This window comes from Pseudophryne corroboree, chromosome 1 (genome assembly GCF_028390025.1).
Source record: "Pseudophryne corroboree isolate aPseCor3 chromosome 1, aPseCor3.hap2, whole genome shotgun sequence".
NCBI lineage: Eukaryota > Metazoa > Chordata > Amphibia > Anura > Myobatrachidae > Pseudophryne > Pseudophryne corroboree.
In genome coordinates this window covers 1,213,290,234-1,213,315,569 of record NC_086444.1, presented here as the reverse complement: position 1 = coordinate 1,213,315,569, position 25,336 = coordinate 1,213,290,234, and the positions used below count along the sequence as shown (strand labels likewise).

The window sequence follows — 25,336 nt, the reverse complement described above, 5'->3', positions numbered from 1 at the left end:
AGTGCCGGAAAATCCATCTCCAAGAGACCATAGTAACACTTACACACCTCCATAGCGACAGCCACTATTTCTTAATGGTGGGATCCATTATCACCGGGGAGGGAGTGTACTTAGACAATACAAGCAAATTAAAATTATTCCACATGTAATATCGTTTAACTACTTAATCATAGATATATGGACAATGAGATATTAAGTTAGACCAATTCTCGTAACCTATTTCACTTTGTAATAATCAGGCTGAGACAATTTAATTATTAATTATAAAATTCATGATTAATAATAAATAAAATATATTTAATTTATAAATAACTAGTATGTGTGTTTTACTCCCACAAGATTGAACACCAGCTGAATACAATCAACTTTTCACTGTCCATTTCTATGACAAAGTACAATAAATTTAACAATGAATGATACATATCAATAGAGAGAGGAAGAAAGTGTCTGAAAAAACAGAATTTTATAGAAAATGCTTAAGTTCATATTCCCCATTTAAACCTCTGGGGACCAGAGTTTTTAGTTAGAAAATCGATTTCATTTCAGCTCTTGAGAGCCTTAGCTCAATATCCTTTGTTCTCCAGTTAGATTGTTTTACTTGGATACCCCAGAAGTACTTAATATGGCATTCCTTTGAACAATAATTATCTTTAAAGTGAGCAGACATGGTGTGAGACTCTAAGCCTTTCCTTATATTGTATATATGTTCTCATAGTCTACTTTTACGATTCCGCGTGGTCTTTCCTATATATACTAAATTGCAGGTACATTGAATCGCATAAACAATATTTTTTGTAGGTTATTATGTACCAAGCGCTGTGTGGAAATAAGTGTAAAAATTAATAAATAAATAAAAATGGAAAATGAAAAATGAAAAATAAACATTCAAAAAAATAAAATAAAATAAAATAAAGGGAAAGAGGATTGGGGGTTAGGATTAATGCATGTTTACAGCTCCTTTGTGGGTATGTGGAGCCGAGCGACACTGTCTCTGCAGGAAAAGGATTCAGTCTTTTTGAATTTAAAACTGTCCCTATCTTACCCTGGCAGTTGCTTCCAATGATTCCAGGGAAGGTGTAGCCGTGACAGTTTTCACTGTGTGTTCTCCCGCTGACCGTGGTTGTTCCGCCTCGATTGCCGCGACCGGAAGTTCGGGTCCCCGCTTCCGGTTGTTCGTAAAGCGGCTGGTGGTAGCGGTTCTTGTGTCCTTTATGTCAGCTCCTTCTGTTCCAACGCGTTTCGAATCCTATTCGGATTCTTTTTCAAGGAAGTGATGGAATTACTGTTGTTGGTTTGCTTTTTATAGGAAAACTTTATTAAAAAAACGGGAAGTGGCCGGAACCGGAAGTGACGTTTCCGGCGGCAACCGCATGGTAAAAAATGGGGAATGTATTCAATAGTATTCCCAAGATTTTTAAAAATTGCATTTGTGGATAGGGAATTGGGGAAAAAAGGTTTTTTGAAAATAGAAGTAAAATAAAAATAAATAAAATATATAAAAAATAATAAATAATAAAAAATAAAAAATAAAATAAAAAATAATATAAAAATATAACAAAAATAAAAATAAAAATAAAATAAATGAAGTGTTCATATGAATTACGTGTAATGAAATCCTTTATTGGGTATATAGTTCCATTCACATTTATTTCTTTTATTTTTGAAAGGTTATTTTTAGCAGTAGCTCGACACATAATACAGAGACCACAACGGAGAAAGCACTGTATTCTTAAACTAGTTTGATTTTTTTTTCCTAAATACTGCTCCGAAACAGCTTGTTCTTTATATTGGGTGCCTTTCTGTAGATAAAATATGGATTGGCAGGAAGTACTTTACCAATTATTGGGTCTTTCTGCAATGTGGGCCAATTTCTTCTAATACATTTCTCTATTTCCTTATGATTGGAACTGAAATTACTTGTGAAGGCCCAAATGAATTAGTCATCTTCCGTATCCACCTTTTTAGTTTTTAATTTTAATAGTTCTGATCTATCTACTTCTGCCAATCGATTTTCTGCTCTATCCAGTTCTTCAGCCTTATATCCCTTTTCTATAAACCTTAATTTAGTTTCCTCAATAAGTTCTTCACATACCTCTGGTTCAGAACAATTCCTTTTTATATGGCTATATTGGCCAAAGGGTATTTCCTTCAGCCAGTTGTCATGATGCAAACTATCCCTATATATATAGCTATTGCAAAACCATTGGTTTACGATAGTTCTTTGTTTGGACCATACTGTTTTTAATGTATATGGACATATCCAGGAAATTGATTTACTTCTCACTTAATTGGAATGTTAAAGAAATATTAAAACTATTAACATTAAGATAATTACAGAACAAATCAAGATCTTCCTTCGTTCCATTCCAAACAAAAAAAATATTGTCTATAAATCTCTTCCAGGATCCCAGGCCTGCCCCCAGTTGGCCATCATGCCACACATTATGCTCCTCCCAATAGGACATAAATTCACATAACTGGGTGCAAACCTGGTACCCATGGCAGTCCCAACAGACTGTATATAAAAAAAAAATCTGTCAAAAAAGAAATAATTGTTCTTCAATATAAAATCTATTCCCCCAAGTATGAATTTTTTTGTGTCCTCATCCATATTACTTTGATTTAAGAAGAAAGAACCTGCCTCTAATCCCTTGATACGGTCAATAATAGTGTATAATGTGCTGACATCAGCACTCCCCAAATTATCACTGGTTTCCCAATTAATATTCTCTATTTTATTCAAGACATCATTGGTGTCCTTAAGGTAAGCTCTCGTTTGTTTCACTAGTGGTTGTAAAAAAACATCTATGACAGCTGAGAGGTTACTTGTGGCACTATTTATCCCTGCAATTATAGGGTGGCCAGGCAGTTGTACAGGATCTTTGTGTATTTTAGGAAGAACATATATTGTTGGAATGGATGGTGTTTTAATATTAATGAATTCATGTTCTTTTTTAGTTATTACCCCTCTCTCTAATGCTATTTGTGTTAAATCTAAAAGTCCTTTTAGGACCTTTTCTGTAGGACCATTCTTAATTTTTTGTAAGTGTTTCCATTGTTAAGTTGTCTATAGATTTCTTCCATATAACAACTTCTGTCCATTAATACTATACTTCCACTTCTATCCGCTGGTTTTATTATTAGATTTATATCATCTTGAAGGTTTTTAAAGGCCTTGACCTCCTTTATTGTAAGATTACATCTTGATTGTTTTTTAGAGGATCCAGTTATAACCTCTAGTTCATCACTTACAATTTATACTAAATCAGTCAATGACACTGCCTTTGCAAAATGTCAGGTAAAATGTTGATTTATTCTTATATTGGGGTCTGGAGAGTCCTCCAACTTCTCTCTCTACACTTTCTTCTCCATCTTTTTTGCTCATGAAGATTTTTTTTACAGTTAGTTTGCATATATATTTTTGTACATCAATATAAGTATCAAATGGATCTGCTTTTATACTAGGGGCATATTTAAGGCCTTACATAAGAACACGTTCTTCCTCTACAGATAATTGTCTTTCACTTAAACTAAACATTTTCATTTTATCCTTATTAGATTCCTCTACCTGTTTTTTTATTTTTAATTGATTTAATTACTTCCTTACGACCTCCTCTTTTTCCTTTTTTAGTTTTCTTTATATTCCTAAAGCTCTTATCCTGCATCTGTGATTCTGTTCTAAAAAAGAAGTGGAGGTTTCATCTAATTCATTCCAATCTTCTCTCAAGTGAAGATATCTATTTTCCCTAAAGGTAGGTCTTTTCTCAAATCTCTCATTATATGATTTATATAAATGAGAGGGGCTATCTTCCCTACGATCAGTCTCATTATCACGGTTTCTCCATGTTTGGTTATTATTAGGGGTCTGATTTCTCTGACTGTTATAATTTAGTCTCTTTCTCTGCATAAATGGTTGAATTATATATTCTCTAGATGTTCCTGCATAATTGTGAGGTACATTTTTTGATTTAGTGATAGCTGTTCTAGACACCGGAGTTTCAATATCAATAATTTCCTCTCGTGTAGTGGATTTTTTCTGTGCCATTATATCTCTTTTACATTTCCTGATTTTTCTCTCTTTCAATTCTCTGGTCTCTTTCTTGATTTTTCTCATTATCTTTTCCTCCGTAGATCTAAAGTCCTTAGAATCTTTAAAAGGACTAATCATATTGAGTAGATTATTAATCTCCTCATTCAATTAGTCCATTGAGAAATAGTGGCTGTCATTATGGAGGTGTTTAAGTTTTACTATGGTCTCTTGGAGATGGATTCTCTGTCACCACTTCCTTCCTGTATTTGAACATATGGAATGCAGTGGTTTGAATATACTACATCCGGTGACATTGGGAGGTGACGGGCCTAAGGCACGCAGTGGAACGCATACATCACATCTGATAACATATGGAAAAGTGCAGTGGATCGCATAGGCGTAATTTCCTGGAAATTCCAGAATTGACATGGAGAACAAGAATGGGATCTTTGTTTTTTGTTCGATACGAGTAATCATTTTGATTTTGGCTCCCTTTAATACATGGGGAGGAGGTGTGCCTGAATGTTGCTGTATAAAAATCTGGATTTGGACTATTGCCACCAAGCTTCTGACGAAGGACCCAATGGTCTGAAAAGCGTTAAGCTGGTGGATTTTCTGAACACCCAGGGGATTTTCTTCTTGTGGATACTCACCTCTAAATTTAAACATCTGAAAGGATATTAACTACGTTGATGGATGGACCGGCTGGTTCCGTTGTTCATCGTGTGTGAGATTTCTTAAAACCCTGTGGAGGTTCTATCACATGCTTTAATTTTATATGTTTGTTGTAGTGCTGAGCGGGTTCGGATCCTCGGGATCCAAACCCTGCCCGAACTTCACCTTTTTTTCAAAGGGTCCGAGCAACTCGGATCCTCCCACCTTGCTCGGTTAACTGAATGTCATCATCATGCGGTCGGATTCTCGCGAGATTTGTATTCTATATAAGGATCCACGCGTCACCGACATTTTTCACTCGTGCAATGGAGATGATTGTGAGAGGACGTGGCTGGCGTCCTCTCAGTTTCTATGTTCAGTGGGCTTACAAATTGTGCTGCAAATATCTGTGCTCAGTGTGCTGCAAGTGCAAATATCTAAGTTCTCTGCCTGAAAAACACTCCATATCTGACTGTGCTCAGTTTGCTGCAAATATCTGTGCTCAGTGTGCTAATTGCTTTATTGTGGGGACTGGGGACCAGCAGTATTATATAGTAGGAGGACAGTGCAGAGTTTTGCTGACCAGTGACCAGTGACCACCAGTATTATACATTCTCTACCTGAAAAACGATCCATATCTGTGCTGCATTGTAGTATATAGTAGGAGGACAGTGCAGAATTTTGCTGACCACCAGTATAACTATATATAGCAGTACGGTACAGTAGTCCACTGCTCTACTTTCCTCTGTGTCATCAAGTATACTATCCATCCATACCTGTGGTGCATTTCAGTTTTGCACAGTTTGCTGACCACCAGTATATACTATATAGCAGTACGGTACAGAACGCCACTGCTCTACCTACCTCTGTGTCGTCAAGTTTGCTATCCATCCATACCTGTGGTGCATTTCAGTTTTGCACAGTTTGCTGACCACCAGTATATAATATATAGCAGTACGGTACAGAAGGACACTGCTCAACCTACCTCTGTGTCGTCAAGTATACTATCTATCCATACCTGTGGTGCATTTCAGTTTTGCACAGTTTGCTGACCACCTGTATAACTATATATAAAGCAGTACGGTACAGTAGTCCACTGCTCTACCTACCTCTGTGTTGTCAAGTATACTATCCATCCATACCTGTGGTGCATTTCAGTTTTGCACAGTTTGCTTACCACCAGTATATACTATATAGCAGTACAGTACAGAAGGCCACTGCTCTACCTACCTCTGTGTCGTCAAGTATACTATCCATCCATACCTGTGGTGTATTTCAGTTTTGCGCAGTATATATAGTAGTAGGCCATTGCTATTGATATATTACTGGCATATAATTCCACACATTAAAAAATGGAGAACAAAAATGTGGAGGGTAAAATAGGGAAAGATCAAGATCCACTTCCACCTCGTGCTGAAGCTGCTGCCACTAGTCATGGCCAAGACAATAAAATGCTATCAACGTCGTCTGCTAAGGCCGATGCCCAATGTCATAGTAGAGAGCATGTAAAATCCAAAAAAATAAAGCTCAGTAAAATGACCCAAAAATCTAAATCAAAATCGTCTGAGGAGAAGCGTAAACTTGCCAATGTGCCATTTACAACACGGAGTGGCAAGGAACGGCTGAGGCCCTGGCCTATGTTCAAGGCTAGTGGTTCAGCTTTACCTGAGGATGGAAGCACTCATCCTCCTTCTAGAAAACTTAAAAGAGTTAAGATGGCAAAAGCACAGCAAAGAAATGTGCATTCTTCTAAATCACAAATCTCCAAGGAGAGTCCAATTGTGTCGGTTACGATGCCTGAATTTCCCAACACTGAATGGGAAGAGGTTGCGCCTTCCACCATTTGCACGCCCCCTGCAAGTGCTGGAAGGAGCACCCGCAGTCCAGTTCCTGATAGTCAAATTGAAGATGCCACTGTTGAAGTACACCAGGATGTTGCTGGCGCTGGGGAGGAAAATGACAAGGAGGATTCTGATGGTGAGGTGGTTTGTTTAAGTCAGGCACCCGGGGAGACACCTGTTGTCCGTGTGACGAATATGGCCATTGACATGCCTGGTCAAAATACAAAAAAAATCACCTCTTCGGTGTGGAATTATTTCAACAGAAATGCGGACAACTGGTGTCAAGCCGTGTGTTGCCTTTGTCAAGCTGTAATAAGTAGGGGTAAGGACGTTAACCACCTAGGAACATCCTCCCTTATACGTCACCTGGACCGCATTCATCAGAAGTCAGTGACAAGTTCAAAAACTTTGGATGACAGCGGAAGCAGTCCACTGACCACTAAATCCATTCCTATTGTAACCAAGCTTCTGCAAACCACACCACCAACTCCCTCAGTGTCAATTTCCTCCTTACACAGGAAAGCCTATAGTCCTGCAGGCCATGTCATTTTCAAGTCTGACGAGTCCTCTCCTGCCTGGGATTCCTCCGATGCATCCTTGAGTGTAACGCCTACTGCTGCTGGCGCTGCTGTTGTTGCTGCTGGGAGTCGATCGTCATTCCAGAGGGGAAGCGGAAGACCACTTGTACTACTTCCAGTAAGCAATTGACTGTCCAACAGTCCTTTGCGAGGAAGATGAAATATCACAGCAGTCATCCTGCTGCAAAGCGATAACTCAGGCCTTGGCAGCCTGGATGGTGAGATACGTGTTTCCGGTATCCACCATTAATGACAGGGGCATGCAAGAGATGCTGTCGGTAGCCCGAAGAATTGCGGGCCACTTTCGGCATTCAGCCACCGCGTGCCAAAGACTGGAGCACCAGCAAACATTCCTGAACCTGCCCTGCCATCATCTGAAGCAAGAGGTGGTAACGAGGTGGAATTCAACCCTCTATATGCTTCAGAGGATGGACGAGCAGCAAAAGGCCATTCAAGCCTATACATCTGCCTACTATATAAGCAAAGGAGGGGGAATGCACCTGACTCAAGCGCAGTGGAGAATGATTTCAACATTGTGCAAGGTTCTGCAACCCTTTGAACTTGGCACACTTGAAGTTAGTTTAGACACTGCCAGCCTGAATCAGGTCATTCCCCTCATCAGGCTTTTGCAGAAGAATCTGGAGACATTGAAGGAGGAGCTAAAACAGAGCAATTCCGCTAGGCATGTGGAACTTGTGGATGGAGCCCTTAATTCGCTTAACCAGGATTCACGGGTGGTCAATCTGTTGAAATCAGAGCACTACATTTTGGCCACCGTGCTCGATCCTAGATTTAAAACCTATGTTGCATCTCTGTTTCCGGCAGACACAAGTCTGCAGAGGTTCAAAGACCTGCTGGTGAGAAAATTGTAAAGTCAAGTGGAACGTGACCCGTCAACAGCTTCTCCTTCACATTCTCCCGCAACTGGGACTGCGAGGAAAAGGCAAAAAAAAAGGCAAAGAGGAATATTCCGAGCCCACCCGCTGGTGGTGATGCAGGGCAGTCTGGAGTGCTGACATCTGGTCCGGACTGAAGGACTTGCCAACGATTACTGACATGTCGTCTTCTGTCACTGCATATGATTCTGTCACCATTGAAAGAATGGTGGAGGATTATATGAGTGACCGCATCCAAGTAGGCACATCATACAGTCTGTACGTATACTAGCAGGAAAAAGAGGCAATTTGGAGGCCCTTGCACAAACTGGCTTTATTTTACCTAAGTTGCCCCCCCTCCAGTGTGTACTCCGAAAGAGTGTTTAGTGCAGACACTCACCTTGTCAGCAATCGGCGTACGAGGTTACTTCCAGAAAATGTGGAGAAGATGATGTTCATCAAAATTAATTAAAATCAATTCCTCTGTGGAGACATTCACCAGCAATTACCTCCAGAAAGTACACAGGGACCTGAGAAGGTGGATTCCAGTGGGGACAAATTAATAATCTGTGAGGAGGGGGATGTACACAGTGAAAGGAGTGAGGAACCAGACGATGAGGAGGAGGTAGACATCTTGGCCCTGTAGAGCCAGTTTGTGCAAGGAGAGATTGATTGCTTCTTTTTTGGTGGGGGCCCAAACCAACCAGTCATTTCAGTCACAGTTGTGTGGCAGACCCTGTCGCTGAAATGATGGGTTTGTTAAAGTGTGCATGTCCTGTTTATACAACATAACAGTGGGTGGGAGGGCCCAAGGACAATGCCATCTTGCACCTCTTTTTTCTTTCATTTTTCTTTGCATCATGTGCTGTTTGGAGACTATTTTTTTGAAGTGCCATCCTGTCTGACACTGCAGTGCTACGCCTAGATGGGCCAGGTGTTTGCGTCGGCCACTTGGGTCGCTTAGCTTAGTCACGCAGCAACCTCATTGCGCCTCTTTTTATCTTTGCATCATGTGCTGTTTGGGGATTATTTTTTAAATCTGTCATCCTGCCTGACACTGCAGTGCCACTCCTAGATGGGCCAGGTGTTTGTGTCGGCCACTTGGGTCGCTTAGCTTAGCCATCCAGCGACCTTGGTGCACCTCTTTTTTTCTTTGCATCATGTGCTGTTTGGGGACAATTTTTTAAATCTGCCATCCTGTCCGACACTGCAGTGCCACTCCTAGATGGGCCAGATGTTTGTGTCGGCCACTTGGGTCGCTTAGCTTAGTCAAACAGCTACCTCATTGCGCCTCTTTTTTTCTTTGCATCATGTGCTGTTTAGGGACTATTTTGTTGAAGTGTCATCCTGTCTGACACTGCAGTGCCACTCCTAGATGGGCCATGTATTTGTGTCGGCTACTTGGGTCGCTTAGCTTAGTCATCCAGCAACCTCGGTGCAAATTTTAGGACTAAAAATAATATTGTGAAGTGTGAGGTGTTCAGAATAGACTGAAAATTCGTGGAAATTATGGTTATTGAGGTTAATAAAACTATGGGATGAAAATGACCCAAAATTCTATGATTTCAGCTGTTTTTGAGGGTTTTTTGTAAAAAAACACTCGAATCCAAAACACACCCGAATCCGACAAAAAATTTTCAGTGAGTTTTTGCCAAAACGCGTCCGAATCCAAAACACGGCCGTGGAACCAAATCCAAAACCAAAACACAAAACACGAAAAATTTCCGGTGTACATCTCTAGTTTGTTGTAAGTGCATCCTTTAAAATAAATTGTTACTTTTATATAACAATGTTGCACTAAATTCTTCTCCCTTCTAAATTCTATGTACTTTAGTGGAGTAGAAGAAACTAAGAGATCAGCATATTGGGAGGATGATAAGCAGTTTATACATTGATTAAATGTGAGTGTGATTACCTAAACAGTTGTGATACAATACACTATTTAAACAATTTTACACTAAGTGCTGTTTCTCTCTTCTGAGGTACAAATGTGGAGGATATAAAGAAAGAAAAATAACTTCATTGAAAGGACTTATAGACAACTTTCTTATGGAAAGTTTTTTGTGAAATCTGTTTTACTGTTACATGGTACTCTGTGTGCGCCACGGGGTCTTTCTGTTCTCTCTAAATATGTTCTAATCAATGGTTTGGTGAACCATTTGAGAGATCTGGGCTGCACGACTTGAGTTTTCATTGCGCAACTGTTTTCTGGTGCTTTCCTCTATTGTGCACTCTTTCAGCTTTTCCTTAAAACTATTGCTGCAAACATGTTTTCATTTTGGGATTCTAGAAATGAATCTATCAAAAATGCATTTGGATCTTTAGATTTAGAAGAAGTGAATGTTGTAGATGAAGATATTTACAGTCTCAGTCAAAAATTAGAAACCGCCATGTTAAAGGAAAACAGGATATGGTGGGAGATTATTACTTTAGAGAAATATCAGACTGAAAATGTAATACCCAAGGGGTTACAGATTACTAAACCTCCTTCTCTAAACACTTTAGATGAAAATTTTTCTGAGGAATGACAATCAGCTCTCGATCTCTGTTCTCACAAATTGATAGATCTCATACTCAGAGAATGTAGAAAATTAAGGGACTCATTGAATGATGAGATTAATAATCTACTCATTATGATTAGTCCTTTTAAAGATTATAAGAACTTTAAATGTATGGAGGAAGAAATAATGAGAAAAATCAAGAAAGAGACCAGAGAGAGAAAGAGAGAAAAACCAGGAAATGTAAAAGAGATTTTATGGCACAGAAAAATATCCACTACATGAGAGGTAATTATTGATATTGACACTCCGGTGTTTAGAACAGCTATCACAAAACTTAAAAATGTATCTCAAAATTATGCAGGAACATCTAGAGAATATCAAAGTAATTAAATCAATTAAAAATAAGAAAAAACAGGTAGATGAATCTAATAAGTATAAAATAATTTTTTTTAATTTAAGTGAAAGACAATTATCTGTAGAGGTGTTCTTATGAAAGGCCTGAAATATGCCCCTAGTATAAAAGCAGATCCATTTGATACTTATATTGATCTACAAAAATATATATGCAAACTAACTGTAAAAAAAATATTCATGAGCAAAAAAGATGGAGGAGAAAGTGTAGAGAGAGAAGATTGGAGGACCCTCCAGACCCAAATATAAGAATAAATCAACGTTTTACCCAACATTTTGCAAAGGCAGTTTCATTGACTGCTTTAGTAAAATTGAAGGGGTGAACTATAGGTTATAACTGGATCCTCTAAAAAACAATCAAGATGTAATCTTACAATGAAGGAGTTCAAGGCCTTTAAAAACCTTCAAGATGACAAAAATCTAATAATAAAACCAGCGGATAAAGGTAGAAGTATAGTATTAATGGACAGAAGTTTTTATATGGAAGAAATTTATAGACAACTTAACAATAGAAACACTTACAAGAAATGAAGAACGGTTCCTACAGAAATTGTCCTAAAAGGACTTTTAGATTTAACACAAATAGCATTAGTGAGAGGGGTAATACCTAAAAAAGAACATGAATTCATTAATATTAAAACACCATCCATTCCAACAATATATGTTCTTCCTAAAATACACAAAGATCGTGTACAGCCGCCTGGCCACCCTATAATTGCAGGGATAAATAGTGCCACAATTAACCTCTCAGCTGTCATAGATGATTTTTTACAACCACTAGTGAAACAAACGAGAGCTTACATTAAGGACACCAATGATGTCTTGAATAAAATAGAGAATATTAATTGGGAAACCGGTGATATATTGGGGAGTGCTGATGTCAGCACATTATGCACTATTATTGACCATATCAAGGGATTAGAGGCAGTTTCCTTTTTCTTAAATCAAAGTAATATGGATGAGGACACAAAAAATTTCATACTTGGGGGTATAGATTTTATAGTGATGAACAATTATTTATTTTTTGACAGATTTTTTTATATACAGTCTGTTGGGACTGCCATGGGTACCTGGTTTGCCCCCAGTTATGTGAATTTATTTATGTACTATTGGGAGGAGCATAATGTGTGGCATGATGGCCAACTGGGGGCAGGCCTGGTATCCAGGCAGAGATTTATAGACAATATTTTTTTTGTTTGGAATGGAGCGAAGGAAGATCTTGATTTGTTCTTTAATTATCTTAATGTTAAAAGTTTTAATATTTCTTTAACATTCCAATTAAGTGAGAAGGAAATCAATTTCCTGGATCTGTCCATATACATTAAAAATGGTATGGTCCAAACAAAGAACTATCATAAACCAATGGAATGTAATAGCTATATATATAGGGATTGTTTGCATCATGACAACTGGCTGAAGGGAATACCCTTCAGCCTATATAGCCATATAAAAAGGAATTTTTCTGAACCAGAGGTATGTGCAGAACTTATTGAGGAAACTAAATTAAGGTTTATAGAAAAGGGATATAAGGCCGAAGAACTGGATAGAGCAGAAAATCGATTGGCAGAAGTAGATAGATCAAAACTATTAAAATTAAAAACAAAAAATGTGGATATGGAAGATGACTAATTCATTTGGACCTTCACAAGTAATTTCAGTTCCAATCATAAGGAAATAGAGAAATGTATTATAAGAAATTGGCCCATATTGCAGAAAGACCCAATAATTGGTAAAGTACTCCCAGCCAACCCGTCTTTTATCTACAGAAATGCACCCAATTTAAAGAACAAGCTGGTTCAGAGCATTATTGAGGAAGACAAAAGAACTAGTTTAAGAATACAGGGCTTTCATCATTGTGTCCTTTGTGTTATGTCTAGAGCTATTGCTAAGAATAACCTTTCAAAAATAAAAAAATTTAATGTGAGTGGAACTATATACCCAATAAAGTATTTCATTACATGTAATTAGAAAAATTTTGTTTATGCGATTCAATGTACCTGCAATTTAGTATATATAGGAAAGACCACACGGAATCTTAAAACTAGACTAGGAGAACATGTATACAATATATGGAAAGGCTTAGAGTCTGACACCATGTCTGCTTACTTTAAAGAGAAACATTGTTCAATTGAATGCCATATTAAGTCCTTCTGGGGTATCCAAGTAATACAATCTAACTGTAGAACAAAGGATATTGAGCTAAGGCTCTCAAGAGCTGAAATGAAAATGGATTTTCCAACTAAAAACTCTTGTCCCTAGAGGTTTAAGTGGGGAATTTGAACTTAAGCATTTTCTATAAAATTCTGTCAACCTGTTTTTTCAGACACTTTCTTCCTCTCTCTATTGATATGTATCATTCAATGTTAAATTTATTGTACTTTGTCATAGAAATGGACAGTGAAAAGTTTATTGTATTCAGCTGGTGTTAGATCATGTGAGAGTATGGTGATTTAAAACACACCTACTAGTTATTTATAAATTAAATATATTTTATTTATTATTAATCATGAATTTTATATTCATTAATTAAATTGTCTTAACCCGATTATTACAAAGTGAAATAGGTTACGAGAATTAGTCTAACTTAATATCTCATTGTCCATATATCTATGATTAAGTAGTTAAATGGAATTACATGTGGATTAATTTAAATTTGCTTGTATTGTCTAAGGTCACTCCCTCCCCAGTGATAATGGATCCCGCCATTGAGAAATAGTGGCTGTCGCTATGGAGGTGTTTAAGTGTTACTATGGTCTCTTGGAGATGGATTCTCCGGCACCATGTCCTTCCTGTATTTAAACATAAGGAACACAGTGGTTTGAATATGCTACATCCGGTGACGTCGGGAGTTGATGGGGCTAAGACACGCAGTGGAATGCATACGTCACATCCAATAACATACGGAAGTGAAATGCCGCACTAAAAAGTGCGGTGGAATGCATAGGCATCATTTCCTGGAAATTCCGGAAGTGACATGGAGACCAAGAACGGGATCATTGTTTTTTATTCGATACGAGTAATTCTTTTTATTTTGGTGCCTTTTATCACATGGGGAAGTGTGCCTGAATGTTTTATGCTGTATAAAAATCTTGATTTGGACTATTGCCACCAAGCTTCTGACAAAGGACCCAACGGTCCGAAACACGTTAAGCTGGTGGATTTTCTGAACACCCAGGGGACTTTCTTCTTGTGGATACTCACCTCTCCATTTAAATATCTGAAAGGACATTAACTACGTTGATGGATGCACCGGCTGGTTCCGTTGTTCGTCGTGTGTGAGATTCCTTAAACCCCTGTGGAGGTTCTATTACATGCTTCAATTCTATATGTTTATTGTAAGTGCATCCTTTAAAATAAATGGTTACTTTTATATAACAATGTTGCACTAAATTCTTCTCCCTTCTAAGTTCTATGTACTTCAGTGAAGGAAGAGAAACTAAGAGAGCAGCATATTGGGAGGATGATAAGCAGTTTATACATTGATTAAATGTGAGTGTGATTACCTAACCAGGTGTCATTAATACACTATCTAAACGGTGTTACAATAAGTGCTGTCTCACTCTTCTGAGGTACAAGTGTGGAGTGTTTTGAATTCTATATACTTCAGTGGAAGAAAAGAAACTATGGGAGCATCATGGTGGAAGGATGATAAGCAGTTTATACATTGATTAAATGTGAGTGTGATTACCTAAACAGGTGTGATACAATACACTATTTAAATGATGTTACAATAAGTGCTGTTTCTCTCTTCTGAGGTACAAATCTGGAGGATATAAAGAAAAAAAGATTACTTCATTGAAAGGACTTATAGACAACTTTCTTAAGGTAAGTTTTTTGTGAAATCTGTTTTACTGTTACATGGTACACTGTGTGCGCCACGGGGTCTTTCTGTTTTCTCTAAATAGGTTCTAATCAATGGTTTGGTGAACCATTTGAGAGATCTGGGCTGCACGACTTGAGTTTTCATTGCACAACTTTTTTCTGGCGCTTTCCTAATTAGTCATCTATAACACAGAATTATTCAGTGTTCCTACAGTAATCTTCTTATACTGTAGTTACACTTTTGTGGTCACAATCTGCATAAAGTTACTCCTTTCAGTGCAAAGTTCTTCCTGATAGAGAAATAAAGTGCTCAAGACTAGGTACTTGGTGAAAGTTAAGGTTTACCAATGTAGAATAAATGTTCAGTTTTTGGACTGACTTTCCTAAGCTTTACGCATTGATTTTGTGGAGCTCTGCTAGTTTTATTTAAAGAGGAGAGAGCAGCAAACGATCTCTATTCTGCAGTGAGCTGTGTTTTTTTTTCAAGGCTGTGTGGTCTAGAAATAATAACAATTTTGGAACCTTAGCCTCAAAGCTAAACATTATCTCCTTATTGTGCATACATGCTGGTCACTAGGACCCAGGGACTTCTGTCCTCCAATCTCATGTATTACTGCAAATGTGAATGCAGTCATCTTGTAGAGCCTTCCTTAGTACAGTTAGACTGTGTGAGTAGGGACAAGGTGGAGGCACAAGTCCCCACTAATCTTCAGAGGGACGTGTAATATACAGTAATGCTGTTCCAGCAACCCTGCACCACTACTGCTTAGTAGCAGCTGGCAAGATGTAAAGATCCCCACTATGCTGAATCTTCAATCTTTGGGAACCTGTGTGTGCACAACAGTGAGTATGGCTGTGCCTGTTATGCTATAATAAACTAACACCACTGGGTAAGTAACTGAGCTGTTCATAGCTTGAGTCATCCACTGGTGTGTGCCTATATCACTCTGCAAATAACAACATCTGCACAGACATCGTTCCCAACACTTGTTCTATATTTTGACAGTATTACACTTGTACCAATGGATTGAGCTAACAAGAAAGGCCCAGTGGACTGGACTTGTCACTGAGTAGACCACACTCTGGAATATATTATACATTTATTTATTTTAACACTTTCTGAAAGATGAGATAGATAAAAAAAAAACAAGTGTTTAGAGCAATCTTACCAAAACTAGAACTTTGAAGTCTGATTCTGCTTTGTTGCTATCTCTGGGCCAGATTCATAGATGGATACTTTTCACATCGCTGCTGCATCATGGAAAGCTAAGCTAATGTGCTAACCCACTAAAGTACCCTGTATATGTACTAACAGGGGTATCCCCTTTACAAATGACTTTCATATAGCCACTAATTAGGAGGAATTTAGTACCCAAAAGCTGGCATTTGTAGGCAACATGTGCACAGTTAGAGATTGAAAGGAGAACTGAAACTAGGCTGTTGGGGTGCAACTGAGGAAACCCAGAGAGCCTGAGAGAGAGAAGGACTGCTGTGCTGCAGGCTGCAGTCAGTGTGTATTCTGAGGAGGTGGCAGCAGGGCAGGAGCTGCACCTTCCAGTTACAGCGGTGAGAGTGCTGAGTTGGCTGAACTAGCAACTGTCCCTCCAGGCAGAATAGCTTAAACCACACAGCAGGATGGTGTACAGCAGACCTGTTAAGTGAGACTGGCTGGGTATGACCAGTGAGCAGTGACATCTCAGACAGTAATTCAGAAACCAGTGGCGGCTCCAGAGTTGGTGCTGCAAACAGTTAAAAAAACAAATAGGGGAGACACACCAACTCTCACCAACTGCCATTCCAAAATGACTCCCTGGCAGTTGGTGTGGCACCCCTATTTAAATTTTGTATTGCGCTGCAGCCCCACCTCTGGGGCCGCCACTGCCAGAGACGTAGAGAGGTGTCCGTGGAAGTGGTACCATGGCTGTGCAGTGTAAGCAACATTAAAAAAGGGGAGGAGAACCAGGAGCAGCTAGCTAAGCAGAAAACTTTACTGTTACTGAAGGCATCCAGCCATTTGTGATGGATCACTCAGTGGGACAGATGTATGAAGCCTGAAGAAGGTATAAAGAAGTGATAAACCAGTGATAAGTGCAAGGTGATAATGCACCAGCCAGTCAGCTCCTAACTGTCATTTTTCAAATCCATAATGATTGGCTGGTGCATTATCACCTAGCGATTATCACTGGTTTATCACTTCTTTATCCCTTCACCAGGCTTAATACATCTGCCTCAGTGTGTTGTAGAGAGAGGAGTGAGTGCAGCAGCATACTGTAAACATTAATCCTCATCAGCCAAGTGAGAGACTCATAGAACCAGTCAGTGTGCCTCACATTTGAACTTGATCCTTGTTAACGTCTAAAGACAATGCCAGTGAGGTAGCCTGCCTGATTCCAAGGTAGTACACACAGACATTAGCTAGGGGACAACATAGTGGTATCAACAACCTCTAGTAGTTGCTATAAGCATTTTATTGATAGATAGATAGATAGATAGATAGATAGATAGATAGATAGATAGATAGATAGATAGATAGATAGATAGAGGAAGAAATTGATTAATTGATTTTAAATTTTATTTATAAGCAACTCACATTGTGCATCACAATAAATTAAATACAAGTACAGCAAAAGGTGATACATGGCAGTGAAGACACAAAACAATTTTGGGAGTGATTGGAGTGATCAGTAGGGTAAAAGAGATGTTATGTTTTAGGTTTAGTAACAGAGGTGGAGGTCAATTAGAGGCCTATTTATTACCAAACCCTGATGCCCCCCCCCCCCCCAAACACACACACACATCCGTCAATTAAGTATCACACTTTGTGTCAATTTGCTATGGTGGATACAAAGAACAGAACCAATACAGTTTTGCTTCAGATCTGGAATGGCTGCTCCAAAACAGCTGGCCATTGATCTCTATACAGTAGACAGTGGCGGATCTACTATGAAACTACTGAATCTTAAACTTCAAAGAACCCAATTCCTGAGGGGCTCTGGAGCAACTTTTTTTATTAAAACGTAAAGTTTTTAACTAAATCGAAGGTATTTTAGTGATAGTTATCACTCATCTTGCTTGTGCATTTTATCAATAAAATTAAATTAAGATGTAATGTATGTTTATAGTGTGTCACCAATAACACCATGACAACCAGGCTTCTAATACAGCATAGCTGCTATTACAGCTTGGATGTGTGTTGCTTAGTACCGTGAGAGCTGCTGGGAGTTGTAATCTAGCTCTGTTATTTGCTCTCTGTAAAGGCCCATATTCACGGGCAGATGTGGGGAGAAATGTGTGCTAAGCAAACCGCTCAGCACACATCTCCCCCCCTGTATAGCACAGCGCGATGTTTGCTGAGCGTGCGGGGGACAGGGATGGGGGGAAGCACTTATTTCACCCAGCAGGTAAAATGAGCGATGTGCTAGATTGAGCCTGCATGCAGGACAATCTAGCACCAGTGATAGTGACACGCAGAGCCGCACATCACTATCGCTGTGTGGGGTACACACAGACAGATCATGCTTAAAATCTAAGCAATCTAGTCAGATTGCTTAGATTATCCCTGCATGAGTACCCCCCTTAAATAGCGTGAAACGTGAATCCGTTCGAAACTACAAATCCCATCAGCCTGCATAACTTCTCTATGTGACATTCCCAGGAATGACAGACCATGAGAGGGCCCATCCTAGGATGGAGGCTGGGAGAAACAAAAGGTGAGAAGGAGCCTACAACAGTAAAGTAATTGTGCTGACGCTGAGCGGGGTGTACTGCAAGGAGTTTACTGAAGAGAGGGGAGGAGAGAGAGTGATGTGCGGTGATTAATGAAGTGTAGTACTGTGAGGTTATTATTAAAGTGGGTGATGTCAGGTGACTTTGTAGGGGAGAATTCAAAGGGGCCAGGGGGTATGCTGTAACCAGGGAAGGGACTCACTGTATGGCCAATTTTTAAGGAATGTACCCCACCACCCCACTCTCTGCCATTTTTTTGGTTGTGAAGTGGCTACATAACAGTTCAGTAGGAAATCGGAGACAATAGGAGAGACAGTAAAAGTCAATAAAACATAAATAGAAATAGTAGATTAGATCGATCGATAGACAGATAGATAAGTAAATAGATAGATTGATAGATTAAAATAACTTGACAGATAATTTTTTTCATGAATGATTTCTAATATGAGTAGAAATTCATACGGCTTATTATTTGTAATAAAATAATATGCTTATATATCTAATTAAAATTGTGCTTAACTGAATGTCTGCAATGATTTTCTTATTAGTAAATTATTTTTTGTATTCAATTCTTGCCTTACTAATATGATATAACATTTGGGATAAAATATACATCCCAATATTCCAATACTTGAAGACATTATAGCAAATATCTCTACAAGCACTGTGCTTTTCCCAGTGACACTCATATACGCTGGGATAAAAGTCACCCAGACACTGCAGAACACCAGCATGCTGAAAGTGATGTATTTGGCCTCATTAAAACTATCTGGCAAGTTTCTGGCCAGGAAAGCTGCTATGAAACTCACAGCTGTGAGAAGCCCCATGTAACCCAGGAGTATGGAAAATGCCAATATTGAGCCTTCATTACACTGTATAATAATTTTATCTCGGAACGTGTAGCGGTTACATTCTGGAAATGGAGGTGATACACATAGCCAAATGATACTGATTAAAACTTGGATAAATGAACAAATAAAGACCACGCAGTTGGTAATTTTCACTCCAATAAATTTCCTCCAGGAACTTCCAGGTTTTGTTGCTGTGAAAGCCAAGTAGACCAATATAGTCTTGGCCAGAATGCAAGAGATGGCTACTGAGAAGATGATCCCAAATGAGGTCTGCCGAAGCATGCATGTTATATGTACGGGACGTCCAAGAAACAGCAGTACACACAGGAAGCTCAGCATGATGGAGACCAGTAGAAGAAAGCTCAGGTGCTGATTATTAGCTTTGATGATTGGAGAGTCCCGGAATAAAATGAAGATGACCAAAATAATTGACGTTTTAATGAATAATAACATAGAAATAATGGATATAATGAGAGCTGTTGGGTCATCCATGTAGGATAGAAATTCAGTTGGCTTTTGAACACACTGGTACTTGTCATCTGGCCAGTGGTCTTCTGGGCACTTCTGGCATGATGTTTTGTCTAGAAAGATTATAATATGTAAAGAAAAATAAAGACTGTTTTATCTTAAGAACTACTGCATACATTTAATGTTATAAAGGACTTAATAGAAGGAAAAAAGATCCATTGACCAGAAATGGACATATTTACTTTGACATAAACAAAATATATCATGTTATGGACCAGAGTGTATATGAATATTATTATTATTATTATTATTATTATTATTATTATCATCATCATCATTATCATCATGATCATCATCATGATCATCATTACAATTTATTCCTAAGACCCCACATGTTGTCCACAACACCACAAATAGGGCATGCAATAAGATATATAAGTCATACACAACACAGTAAAAACAAAAAACTAATACTACTGTGCTACAATTCTCAACACAGCTATGTAATTAGGATGATGTGGTAGAGAAGTAAGTATTGATAATATGAGGGAGCTTATGATCTATAGGTTAAGGTGAAAGACAAGTAAAGGTGGGAGACAAATAGATCACTTGCCATGTCTGTACAATAATATTCTAATCAATAGAGAAGGAAACTAACAATTATTAATTTATTTCTAATTAAAAAAAAAAAGGATAGAAGAAAGGAAAGAACAGCGTTGTACTGAAGTTTTCCATATAAAACCATAATCTAGCAGTATCATATAGTGTGAGGAATACAATCATTTGCACAAATGCACCTTGCGTTAATATACTGTAAGGAGTGTTGAATAGATGCATTTGCAGTGTTCTCCCCAGAATTTTTTCTTGGATGATGATGTCACCTCCAAGTGCCCACAGATAAAAATATTGGCAATACCACTGGTTCAGCCTGCGGTGTGAACATGTTTAAAGCCAATGCTGGTCATTCAGACCCGATCGCACGCTGCATTTTTTTGCAGCTGTGTGATCGGGTCAGAACAGCGCATGCGTGTGGCCCGCAATGACCGTCACCGGGCAGCGACAAATCTAACAAACAAAGCGATCACACCGGCGGTCTCAAGAAGATTGAAAGGCAGAAGGCATTCGTGGGCAGCAACTCACTGTTTTCTGGCAGTGTCCAGCAAAACACAGGCATGCCCAGCCATTCCGGAGGAGTATTCCTGATGTCACCTCCTGTCCGTATCATCGCAGCGGCTGAATAAGTTCTGGAACTTTTGTTTGTGTAGCTCATTGCACAGCCGATCGCACCCCTGCAAAGTGCTTACCCCTTCCCCTGTAGACGGCAATTATCTGGTCGCAGCAGTGCAAAAAATAGCCTGCGTGCAACCAGGTCTCAAATAGGCCCAATGTGTGACACGGCTTGAAACCCATGTTCAGTGACCCGAACGGTACCCGTGTGTTATGATTCCAGTACTCCTGACCGGAGGAGATCTTATGACAATGGCCAGAGTACTGGAAGGGAATGCTGGTTACGGGAGCAGGAAAGACTAGTTGCCCCTGGCGCCCTAACTCTATTGTCTCACCCGTGCTATCGGAAATCCCTTGCGAGACTATGGTTTCTTGAGCCCCTGGCAGCCACGTTTGAAAGGCGGATTATGTCTGCCCAACTCCGGTGCCCCCCGGTCTTAGTGAGAGACAAAGGGAAATCCGAGGCAGGATGATGACAAGAGGACCTCTGACTAACAACAGGCCAAGGGCAACAAGCTAACTAACCAAACCTGAAGTATGTGCGGAAAAACCGCCAGGTAAAAGGACAACCAAAATCCACTAATCCATTACTCCTACCCAGCACCGCTGGATACCAGAGTGGATCTGTGGGAGCGGAATCCTCCGCAAAATGCTCCGAAACACAAATAATAAGTAATAAATAATAAAGCGGCCAAGCCGCAACACACTGCAACGCCGCGACTCACGAACACCACTGGATGTTTAAACGGTGCTCAGTCAGGACTCCAGGAACAAGATGACGACTTCCGAGTGCAGGACAACTGAGGACTGGAACGACCAGATACAGCAAGACCGGAAACACTCTCAGCAGACAGAGACAGCATGCAGGAAGCTATTACCGGCGTCTGTGTGAGGCACTGCAAGAGCATATAAACTGAAGCCCTCCAATCAACTGCTGGCAGGGCTAATTGCGTGAATGCCGTGCAGCTGCCTTGCTGCACGGCCAGGAAACAGGTGCCCTACTTAATTTAAATGGACCCAGCAACGGGGAACGCGGTCCGCCAGTGGCGTCCCCGTTGCTAGGGTCCGTGCGGCTCCATGCGCCCGGCGTCTAGCGTTGCCAGGGAGCCGGCGGCTGTAAGCGTACGGCGTCCCTGGTTGCTAGGCGCCGGGCCGCACCGACGAGCGGACCCCGGCGCCTAACACCGTGAATGCTGTGTGAAAGGTGTATTACAGGCTTATTGTGAATGAAGATACAGTACATAGGAACCATTCTCACCTGTGTTATTGGATATTTCTCCTTCAGAGCATTGCACACATTTAAAGCAGCACTGGTGAAAACCTCTTTTTGAACCTCTCCTAAATCCCAAAGGACAATCTTGAGAACATATAGACACAGGAACCTAGAATACAAATATAATAAAGATGAAAATAATTATTAAAAATAAGACTGAAAGACTGAAGATTACACATATTATTATAAACATTTATATTTTGATCAATTATGATGAGCTACTGTCTGGGATTACATGAAGAGAAAGAAGGATTTGAGCAAGGCTACATCCACAAAGGATTTGGGGTTAGTTCTTCAACATATTTGGAACAACCTCACGGCGTAGTTCGTTCAAAAAACTTTGTGTAAGTGTACCTAGAAGAATTAATGGTGTTTTGAAGACAAAGGGTAGATACACCAGATATTAAAACACACAAAAAAACACATATATATATATATACAATGGGTGTGGTATGTAAGGTCGACCACACTTAGGTTGACAGAGTCTAGGTCAACCACTATTGGTTGACAGTAAGTAGGTTGACATGGTTTCTAGGTCGACAAGGACTCTAGGTCGACATGACATACGATCCACATGAGTTTTTTCACCTTTTTTGGTGTCATTTTCTCTGTACAGTGACTGGGAATCCCAATTAGTGCACAGTACTTCGGGCATGGCAGGTTACTATTCACAATTGTAGTCCATATGGATCATAAAGTATGAAAAAGTTAAAAAAAAATTAAAAAAGTGATAAACTCACGTTGACCTTTTGACTTGTTGACCTAGAACATGTTGACTTAGAGTCCCTGTTGACCTAGAAACCATGTCGACCTACTTACTGTCGACCAATAGTGAACAACCTAGACTGTGTCGACCTAAGTTTAGTTGACCTAAAGACTGGATACCACATATGATGTACCAAAATATATTCATAATTTATCAATGATACATTTATTTTGTTTTTTGCCAATGGACTCTCTAGTTATGATTATAGTTTGGTACAGTGTATGTATATGTGTATTTTTGTGTGTTTTAATGGACTGATCTTGATATGTGTTATATGTTTATTATGTGTAGCTGGTTCATCCATGAAGTCCGGCTCCTGCAATCCTGTTTATGTCTATTCTCTGTATTGATGTAGTAATTTATAGGCTTTTATTTTACTGTATTTAACTTGTACTCTTTATCCCCTTTGATGACATTGCATTTGCTCCGCCTCCAGTTATATGAGGCATCTGTCAATATAGATGTGCTCCCTGGCATGTCACTTCTGGTTGCAGCGGGTGCATTCCAGATAGTGATGGGAAATCTAGTTCACTTTGGTGATTAGTTCATTATGATCTAGTTCACTCAAAAGATTAGTTCAGAAGATTAGTTTATGTATTTCATTTAGTTCATCATTTCACTCACTGACTCTGAGACTGAAAGGAGTGAATGTATTTAGAACTAGTCTAGACTATTACACATATAGTATGTATTTAAAAACTAGCTCATTGCAGGAGTTACAATCTTGTTCAAATCATCATAATATTAGTCCCATTGTTGGTACAAATTTTTACTTCATAATGTGGAAGTGAAAGACCCAAATTCAGAGTAATGTAATAAGTTTTTTCTGCTTTTAAAATACAGTTATTAAAAGAAAAAAAAGGTCCCTTTGCCCCATTGTAACAGACCTTAGAGAGAGATAATGTGGAGATGTTGCAAAGTAACCAATCAGCTTCTATCATTTATCTTCAACAATATATAAAGTGACAGAAGCTAATTGGTTGCTAGGGGCAACTGCTCTACTTTATATTACTTGAAGGTTCATTGTAAATATCCCCCTATGTCTTGTGTGGAGTAATCAGACCCTACAGGATAGCATGCAGCACTCAGCAATGTGCCTTTGGCTGATTGGGAGTGACAGTGTACCTTCTGACCTAATATGCTAGGTGAATTAATCATGGCTATATGCAGTACAGGATCAGCTCCATAGCATATGCCTGAGCACAGCAGTGCCACACATGGTAACTTAGAAGTACTGTACTAACTTGCTGTGGGTGTATGAGTCATTGAGTCAGATCTGATCAGTGTTCTGTATGAATCAGTGAACTACTGAACTACTTGCAAGGAGAATGACTCATGAGTCATCAGGACAATGAAGCTCAGCATCAGCTCCACAGAATCAATGCATATGTCTGAACACAGCAGTGTCACACATGGTAACTTAGAGGTACTGTACTGACTCATATGGCTGTATGAGTCATTGAGTCAGTGAGCTGATCAGCTATCTGTATGAAACACTGAACTGCTGAGCTACTTGCAAGGAGAATGACTCATGAGTCGTCAGGACAATGTAGCTCAATGAGCTCCACAGAGTCCACTCCATGTATGAGCACAGCAGTGCCACCTGTGGCATCACAGATGTACTGGCTCATGAGTATTGCTGAGTGAGAGCTGAATTACAATAGTGCTTCTGCAGCAGCACCTACACAACACCCAGCAGAAGATTTAGCACAGCAGTATGCCCAGGAGCCAGTAGTACCAGAAGCAGCATCAAGTGTTTGGACATCTGGAGTAAAAGGACAGTGATTGTATCACAGAAAGGAGAGCAGCATGACCACACATGCTCACTCACAGACACACATACACTTTGGCTAAGCAGTGCAGAGGCTATTTTTTGTTAGATCTGTATTACTGGGCTGTGTTATACTTTTAGCTTTCATTTTACAGCATCAGATTCAGGAAGTGAAAATCCAGTGAGTGAGACAGTGAGTAGCCTAATGCAGATGCTGGCTCTATTCTGTCTAACTCCTCCCACCTGCTTTACTCCCTGATGAACTAATCTTTGCCAGAGCTGGGAAATGAACGAACTACAGTAATTCACTTTGAAGATTAGTTCAATTTTAACTAATCATTCACGAACTACCCATCACTAATTCCAAGGCGACCAGAAGTTGGCTGTGCATTCCAGGTGGAATGCGGAAGTTGATTTGCACTCAGTGGTCAGACGCAGAGCAGCTACGTGCCACAAGTTTGGTGCTGTAATTACACTAGGGAGATAGTGGAGGTCCTGAGCTTGCAAAGTTGTCAGTAAGAGAGCCAATATAATGGTATAGA

General features: G+C 39.5%; 1 protein-coding gene and 1 long non-coding RNA gene across 2 annotated transcripts in view; one reads left to right on the top strand and one right to left on the bottom strand.

Annotated features, from left to right (window-relative positions):
- Window positions 1-14,529, top strand: part of LOC135023823 (uncharacterized) — a 60,877-nt gene extending 46,348 nt beyond the window's left edge. Inside the window, exon 3 of the long non-coding RNA XR_010220768.1 lies at window positions 13,562-14,529. This is a non-coding gene — a long non-coding RNA (uncharacterized LOC135023823). The remainder of the gene's footprint in view (window positions 1-13,561) is intronic.
- A 4,424-nt stretch (window positions 14,530-18,953) lies between these two features.
- The window catches only part of LOC135051739 (vomeronasal type-2 receptor 26-like), a 120,309-nt gene continuing 113,926 nt past the window's right edge, over window positions 18,954-25,336 (bottom strand). Inside the window, exons 7-8 of the mRNA XM_063957405.1 lie at window positions 22,243-22,366; window positions 18,954-19,870 (exon numbers count right to left, since the gene is read on the bottom strand). Of these exons, the coding sequence (XP_063813475.1) occupies window positions 18,954-19,870; window positions 22,243-22,366 (1,041 nt within the window). The remainder of the gene's footprint in view (window positions 19,871-22,242; window positions 22,367-25,336) is intronic.